Source organism: Diachasma alloeum, unplaced genomic scaffold, assembly GCF_001412515.2.
Source record: "Diachasma alloeum isolate Michigan unplaced genomic scaffold, Dall2.0 Dall_scaffold_00422, whole genome shotgun sequence".
Taxonomy (NCBI): domain Eukaryota; kingdom Metazoa; phylum Arthropoda; class Insecta; order Hymenoptera; family Braconidae; genus Diachasma; species Diachasma alloeum.
The window spans coordinates 152,027-161,200 of NW_021680561.1; the positions used below are offsets into that span (position 1 = coordinate 152,027).

General features: G+C 37.4%; 1 protein-coding gene across 2 annotated transcripts in view; it reads right to left on the reverse strand.

Annotated features, from left to right (window-relative positions):
• LOC107042129 (parathyroid hormone 2 receptor) overlaps window positions 1–9,174 on the reverse strand; it is a 34,107-nt gene that overhangs the window by 5,333 nt on the left and 19,600 nt on the right. For both annotated transcript variants that reach the window (XM_015263022.2, XM_015263023.2), the window contains exon 4: window positions 2,440–2,700. In XM_015263022.2, the coding sequence (XP_015118508.1) occupies window positions 2,440–2,700 (261 nt within the window). The remainder of the gene's footprint in view (window positions 1–2,439; window positions 2,701–9,174) is intronic.

Consider the following 9,174-nt stretch of genomic DNA (forward strand, 5'->3'; position numbering starts at 1 on the left):
GGGGGGGGGGGGGGGGTATATATGGAAAGGGTTCATATATCCCAGGTAAAAATTGACTATAGAAACAGGGCTCATCAAGCCCTGGACCAAGGCTCGGAAATGCTCAATCAGGGCTGAGGCTCAGCCTTGGATCAATCCTCCTTCAGCCCTAAAATGATAATCTCGTTTCAGGCATAGTCCGCAAGGCTTGAACGAGGCTTAGTGCCAAGGCTTGATTGAAGCCTTGAATTACCAAATTTTAAAGGCTCAATCGAGCTTCGGCTAAATAAACTGGAGTATTGTTTACAGATATTTGTATAAACAGTTTCTAATTGCTTCATAACCCTTTTTATGAATGTAGAGTAACCTATGAAAGAGAGTGCGGTCGGACCGTAGATCATTGTTGCTAAGTGTTATTGGTGATTGTGATTGTCGGTTAATTAACAATGGATGGGAAAAAAATTATTATCATCATTAGTTTCTATTAATTATTCGTCCTGGATTATTACCACGCACCTAGAAATTGAAAAATGACAATGAAATCAAACATTTAAAAATTTGCTCCTGCTGGGGTTCGATCCGGAGTCCTTCTGATCCGTAGAGAAGCGCACTATCCACTGGGCTACCTGTGACTTCTTAGGATGATACATTTTTTTCGGGGATAAAAATTCAACTTGTGTTAGTGTTATTTTGTTATTTTGTTGATATCCTAATTAAACTTCCTAAACTTGAATAAATGATAGGTCCAATGGATTTATGAGTTCAGAATCGATTGATTAATTAATTATAGCTAAGGATAATAATATATAATTACGTAGCCTCGGGCACAAGGAGCTGCTCTAGACCTGGTCTGGGGTTAGCTTAGATAACTTGGCGGAAAATTATAGCTATGTTTGTAGATGATGATAATGTTTTCACCACCATTAGCTGATGAGTATTGATATGAAAATTGAGGAAATTAATCGAAAGTAACTTCCATTTTCGAGGCCTTGCTGAGCCCTGAATAAGCCTTGACATACTGAGCCTAAATACTGAAAGCCTGGACTAGGCCTGAATTGAGCCTCGCCAATGGCCCCTTTAATCATCCTCATTTGAAGCTCAAGTGAACGGTGAAACCATAGGCTCAGTTATTCAAGCCTATCCCAGGCCTGAATAACTGAGCCTCACCATCGCCAGCCTATGTAACTCTTACCTGGGATGTAGATTTTAGTGAATGAGGAAAGTTTTGTGTGTGTGCCTGGGGGGGGGGGGATGTCAAAGGATTGTTTTATCAACGGGTGGGGGTTCTAAATCGGGGGTCTCATGTATGGGAGAGTGGAGATTTCATATTAGGGGAAAGAGGTCTTATATATGGGGAATTATATAAGGATTGAAAATATGCAAGAATCAACGCTGAGGGTCACGAGAGCCAGGTATATATATAAATGGTCAAAAATGAACCTCGGAATCAAGGATTGAGAATAAGGATCGTTTCGAACATAAGGTCGAAAAGAAGGGTCACCAATAGAGTGAATAGAGGCTAGAAATAAGAGTCAAAAATAAAAATCAGAATCAAGATTTTAAAAATCAGGAGCGGAATAATGGTCACAAGGGTCAAGCTTACCCTCATTTCTCATCCTTATTTAATTTTGTCTGAAAATTAGTGACATGCCGCAGAAAATCAATGACGTGTTCTTGAAAAACCGTGACATGTTCCCTAAAATCAACACTTTTTTCACTGTGAAATAAAAAAAAGTGTAGGGCGATGGTTGTATCTTCTATCACATTGTCTTTGTGTTTGGTCTCGCCCTTCAGCCTCGGTCTTGTCCATATAAAAATAAGAAGTGGAGACCGAGAAGAAATGACTTCTCTTGGAATTATTACAAGAGAAAACGATACTATGCTTTTTGAGCCAGGCGATCCCAACCATTTCATCTTGTTCGTTCAGACCGAGACGATCTCTTTAATGTGAAGTCTCGTCTAAGTTTCCTATTTTATCTCGAACTTCCTTACACGGAGAAATGTTCAGTAAAAATTACGGAACTCATAATTCACTCGCCGATTACGGAATCGACTTGGAAAATTTAAGTGACGGTATCGGAATTTTTTACAGGAGATTCAGATAAAAATTACGGAATGCTCCGGAAAAATTCCGTGACAGTTCCGTAAAATTTCCTACAATCACATTTCGCTCCGGAATTATGGAAAAGATATGTAATTTTTTTTGAATATTTCTCTCCGTGTATAGAATTTTAATTGATACATTTGCATGTTGCTTATTTGTTCTAGACATTTGCTTTTGCTTTGTTTCTTCATTTCACGTAACTTTCAAAGGATTTTTCTCGAAGCTGCGATGATAATCCTTCACATAAATGTGCTCAAGATGATTCGTGTCAAAATTAGTCAACCTTGCTATGATTCCACGTCATATTCTGATTCAAATGATTTAAGTATTTTTGTATTGAATTAGAGAAAGCTTACGTGTTTTTCTGTGATGAAAGTGCTTTTCCCGTCCACCAGGATGATGTTCCAAGTTGAACCAATGCCGTTTACGATGAGCCGGTCTTTGAGAAGCGCCATGAATGCTCTCATGATGAACGAGACGAACAAATGCATGTGAAGACGATTTCGATGATTCCGCAATTTTCTCAGGAGTAAAAATATTATCAGGGCGATTATTAATGTTGTCATTGATGAAGCATAACCGACCTTTGCTATTGTTTTTATTATTGGTACCCATTTCTGAAATCCATAGGAAATGATTCGATTTCTCATCAATTTTTGTACATTCAGCAAACCATACGAACATAATTTATTAGATTGCAAGGAATTTCTTTCAGTGGGACGTAATCACATAAATTATACCGGTATTTAGTTTACAGTTTAACCTGTCAGCACTCGCGCCATTTCACCGAGAACTTTTACTCGCGCCGAGAGAGAATCTCTGACGCATTGCGCGCACACTAGTTGGACAGAGAGTTTAGTTTTAGTGTTTAGTTGCCGGGTATCACCGAATGCTTCGCGGAAGCGCTCGATGCGAGCGAGCCACGCGATCGACTTTACTCGCACCGCGAGAGAATCTCACGCGCTCCACGTCCACCCGGGTAGGAGATGAGAAAAGGCCCAGGGTAGGCCCATGTTTGCCCGATGCTGGACAACATTGGGCCACCCTCGGCCAATCTTGCCCATTTCTCATCTCCTACCAGGGCATGCTCGATACAATATTTTTTATAATTTATTGAAACATTCTAGACGGTTTTTATTGACTCCGACGGAAAAAGGGATAGTTTCTTGAAGCAATCAAACAGTTGCTGTCCAAAATCTCAATTTTTTGACTATGTTCCCTATAGCCTGAAAATTTTTGCAAGGTAAAGTCATATAGCGCAAGTGCTGGCGGGTTAAGGCGATGAAAAAATGAATGTGATTTTCTTTCCCCCGTCCAGAAACTGGTCTAAGCATTCTCAACACTGACAGAATGATTCATTTATTCCAAACGAGATTCGTTAACTATTAACGAATGGTAGAATATGTAGTTGAATATGACCAAATGAATATTCATTAATATAATAGTTAACGAATGGTTCACTTGAATGGCGGAAGTCAAGTCAAACAAGGCTCCTCAAAAATACATTCGTTAACTATTAACGAATGAACATTTGGTGAGACCGAATAGACCCTAACCTCCAACCAAAATCCATTCGTTAACAATAACTAATCCGTTCTATCAGCGAAGGTGTAATCTAATGCCAGGTTCTTAACCAGGCTAAAACAGTGACACACACCTGACTGTTTTAGTCTGTGTCCATTATGATATATGACTGTTGTATTAATGCTACAAAAATGTGAGATTATTTAATTCAGCATTTCAGCGCTTTAATTGATTTTCTAGACTCCTGTATAGGCAGAGTACGATGGGGAATGAACCTGATGGACGGTCATCCCAGCTCTTCATACTAATCATAAACACTGACATATATTTTAGAAATCATTAATACTTAATATACCATTCTGCTACCTATTTGAATACCTAGTGTTTCCATGAGCAAATATCTTCTCAAACTTTCATAATAATATTCCTCGAAGGAGCACATCTCCGCAAACTAAGCTTATTCCTCCAATGTTATGTATGGGATTCAAACGAAGGATTTTTGGGGATAATTGAATCATTTATCCAGTGATAAGGAACTGCCCGTTTCAATATTCTGCGAATTTCACATCAATAAATTTATTACTGTGAAATAAAGCGTATTTTTCAGTGTTAATAATCCAAAAAATAAATAAAAATATCCATTTTAACCATATTATGAAGTGGTAAAAGAACATAAAATTCGTCTTCAGGGCTAGCATCTATGGAAACCAAAGTCAAACCATTTCTAGGTGATGTTTTTACATCATTCTTATTTTTATTAGTTATAAGATAATTTGGAACTTGATGACTTCCAGAATCAAATATGAGGTCATTTTGGTATGGACGCATTTTCTTACTCTTTCGGCAATGCCTTTTTTCTTCGATTTTAGCGGTTTGTACTTCTCATCTATTGCATATCATTATGATGTTCTCAATAATTATTGTTTCTATTATTGCGTGCGCCGAGGCACTTTTATGAGAGGCACACTGAGTTTTTGAAATTATCTTCAGAAGTTTGTCGCCACTGAGAGAAAAAATTCGTCATATGTAAACCATATTTTATTAACTTATATAGACCGTAGTTTCGGCAACCATTCAATGAATTATTGACATTTCCAGAAAAATCAAAAGTGGTCCACTCTTCCTATCTCTTCCTACCTGTGTGAGAGGGGCGAATTTTCACCTTGATCCAGTCGAATGGTATTCGTCCTGGAAAAGAGTTTCCATACTGATTTAGCTGATGTTAATGGGGCTTTTTAATTTTTTTTTATCGTTATTTTACATCACTTCGACCCGGTTAGGGTATACTGCGATGATGATCAAGACTTTAAATGGTTAGATCGCACCATTCTACCCGGCCAGGATTTGAACTCGGAACCTTTCGCATGTGAGGCAATGAATTTATCCACTGCGCCAAGCCACTGGGTAGGCTTTTTAATTATGAGCACAATTCGTTAGTAGTTACGCGGAGAAAATAATTTGGTGAATTTCACTAACTAGTTGTTGGAAAAATGAATTACCAACGAGTTGTTGAATTTCAACAACACTGATAGAATGATTCATTTATTCCAGAAACGAGATTAACTATTAACGAATGGTAGAGTTGAATATGACCAAATAAATATTCGTTAATAGTTAACGAATGGTTCACATGAACGGCGAAAGTCAAGTCAAACAAGGCTCCTCAAACGTACATTCGTTAATTATTAACGAATGAACATTTGGTGAGACCGAATAGACCCTAACCTCCAACCAAAATCCATTCGTTAACAATAACTAATCCGTTCTATCAGTGAACTAGTTGTTAAATTTCAATAACTCGTTGGTGAAATTTAACTACTAATTAATTCAAATTCAAAAAAGATTTTTCAATTACATTCAATCAATTTTCACTACCAAACTAGATGGTGAGGGCATATATATATTTGGAAATAATCCGGCAATCATTTATATCTTGACAATCGATCAATGTCTCCCCTAGAAGATATTTTCACAATAATCTATAATTCCTTGTTAAATTTGATCCATCAAATAAATCGACGAACGTTTATTGAAAATTTAACAAAAGGTTGTCGAAGGACATTCACAAATCTTTTTTTGAATTTGAATTAAATAGTTGTTAAATTTCACCAACTAGTTGCTGAAATTCAACAACTGGTTGGTAATTCATTTTCTCAACAACTAGTTGGTGAATTTCACCAAATAATTTTCTCCGTGTGACCAATGGTATTAACAGTTGCTAAGCCTTGTTAACAGCAACTAAATTATCCTCCCACCTTTGTTATCAGTGCAGGAACCAGTGATATATGATGACATGCGCGTATACAGAGCTGCGGGATACTCCTAGTTTTCAAACATATACCATCCAATCGAGTACTACCGGATAATTTTTCCTTTAATCAATATGATATCATCGAGAGGGATGGGAAATCTCCTACCAGGGATGGATTGTTTTATGAATATCTTTGTAGCGGATACCCGAGTGGAATTTCAAATCGGGATAGAATGAGAAACTGACCAGTAAAAACTGACTTTGATTTGTTTTGGATCAGAAATGTAACGCTTGCGTACTCGAGTGCTGTCGAGCAACTACGTGACCGATCCTATGAGCGGTATTACCGGTTCTGCTCGGCGTCAACAAAATTATTGATGATTGTTGACATGAGTGAAGTTTTGAGTTCGAATTGGTCCCTACCCTGTTAGATAATTTTACTATCAAAACGTTGTGAAACATCCTTTTTACTTCCAATTAATGTAGTAGTGAGGAATAGTATATTACGCAACAAGTGCGTAATGGGTTTTTTGGCTCGTGGGAAGTTGTGCAACGAGCTGAAGGCGAGTTTTACATCCCACGAGTCAAAAAACACCATTACGCACGAGTTTCGTATACTATTTTATGTCTCGCTTCGCTCGGTAGAATCGCGGATTCTGGGCCCTATGACATAAACACCATTTTTGGCGAACGTAGGGTTAATACACCGAGGTGAAGATGAAATTGGTAATCACATTCGTCAAGGAATGCATTGGAAGTAACTAATGATTTAGTCCTTCAGCTCGCCTTCAGCCATGTCTTATTGTTCCAGGAATGTGTTGAGGCAGAAACAATCGTTGTAATAAAAAGCAGTCTGTTGATCAAATTGTACACAGTTGCTTCTGTGTATTTCACCTGTATCTGAATTATTTTTCGGGGTGTCTGCGATTAAAGATGTCTATAGTCCACAAACCCGTATCATCGCCCACGACATCGTATGAAAAAATCGTATAGAAATATCCGAATATCATATACGAAAATCCTATAGAAAAGTTATACGCAATCCGTATAGAAAATTTCTATGCGATTTTTTCATACGTGACGCCACGTATGGCGTCGAACTGGCAAATCCCTCAAATAACGCTCAATATTTCGATGGATCATTGAAGAAAAAATACGCAACAGAAAATATTTCATTTTCAATCCGAAAACAAGGATAATCCGTTAACCGAGAATATGGCTGTGCATGGAGTGGGTATATTCGATTCCTAAATGGTGTATAATATATCCATTCTTCAAACATATGGATACATCTGAATCGGATGCATTATATCTAATTTGAGAGATATTCAAGATTGAAAGAAATGTTTATGTTTCATACTCGAGTCAATCATACCAGCTTCATGTATATTTTAAATTCAGGCATACTATTGAATGAAGAATAGTATATACGGATTTCAAGTATACCGGCCTTCTCCATTCTAAATCGCTCGTATTCCTGAATCCCAAATCAAATCTTCACACGAGGAAAAAATGCAAGAAAAATAACAGTGCCAGTAATTTGACGTGAAAAATTCCTGTACTTGACAACAAAATTTCCGGTGCTGGCACCTAAATTCAGTAGCGAAGTGGTAAACCGGGTTAAGTCGATTTTAACTATTGGCTAGTTTTTGATTTATATCTCGCAATCTAAAAGAAATTGAAAATTGTTTGCCGTGACCTTTTTTATATCCCTCAATTGACTTTACAAAAAAGGTCAAAAGAAAAATTTTGCTATCTCTTTTAGATTCCGAGATATTCATCAAAAACGGACCAAAAGTCAAAATCGACTTAACCCGGTTTACCGCTTCGCTACTGAATGGTTACGAGTCTGTCGAAATGAATCCATTTGACCGTGGTCTACAGTCATTTTTCTTGTATTTTTTTCCAGAAAAGTTGATGATGAAAAAAAGAATTGCCCATCGCAATTTACGTTTATTCCTTTAGTGATGTTCAAGCGAATTCGGTTGACATAATTAATTGAATCATTCATAATTTCAATTTGCACAGCGAAGGAAGAAGGAAAACAGATTCGGTTCTCTCAGCCCAAAAAAAAACAGAAAATACCCTAGTATTTCAGCGCCCGTGAGATGCACATCGAAATGGTATGATGACACCGACACGAAGCAAAGTAATAAAAGTAGTCGAAAAAATAAAATATAAATTACTCTTTAAAAAGTAATTGTGCATCATGATGTAAATTTCAGTAGAAATATAAAGATTGTTGTAAACTTGGTAGGGTGGTGAACATGCAGTATTTTCAAACCCTTAGGGTTATAACGTACCTCTCTGTGGCTCCAATTTCGGCCTCACATTTTCTACTTGACTGCTGAAAACTAACTCGATGCACGTTGCGTCCGTTTTAATGTAATTACCCCGTTTTTTCAATCTATTCATAGTTTACTCGGAAACCAGTTATTTTTGCCAACAAAATATTAAAAGGCAGCAGAATACACTAAAGGCCCTTCAAATATCTTATCAGAGATCACGCTTCGTTAAAATAGTTCAATAATTAATAATCCCCATGATTCACGTCAATTCAGCTGTTTGATCATTCCTTTATCACCGATCGCCACACAAAGACCAACATGGAACGACAAACTTCTGGTGAGCGTATTTCTTCCCATTTATTCACATTATCTTATCCTTTTGCTTCCGAATGGAAGCTTTGTAATCGCTCAAATTTCAGTTCAGTGTCTGTAAGTATGTACGTATGTGTGTATGTATGTATGTGGGTTTTTTTCTTCATTTTTTGTCTCTAAAGTTTCTTATAAGGGATTAATCGAACACCGAAAAAAAAGTCGGACTGAATCGGACCGAAAAATCGGTCTGAATCAAGTCGGATTCAATCATGCCGGGAATCGACTTGTTTCATGTCGAATTGACGGCATGAATCAAGTCGGACTCGGACAGATGCAAACCAGAATATCGGTCTGATTCAAGTCGATTTTTCGACTTGATTCAGACCGACTTCGGTTTGATTCAGGTCGATTTTTCGGTTTGATTCAAACCGATTTGTCAGTTTGATTCAAGCCAATTTTTCGGTTTGATTCAGACCGATTTTTCGGTTTGATTCAAATCGATTTTTCGGTTTAATTCAGACCGGATTTTCGGTTTGATGTAAACCGATTTGTCTCTAAATTCTCGATGTACATTGTCGATGAGGTCCCCTTGGGAAGCCTCATATATAGGGGGGGCTACATCAAGAATGCAGTATTAGAGCATTAATCGAACACCGAAAAAAAAGTCGGACTGAATCGGACCGAAAAATCGGTCTGAATCAAGTCGGATTCAATCA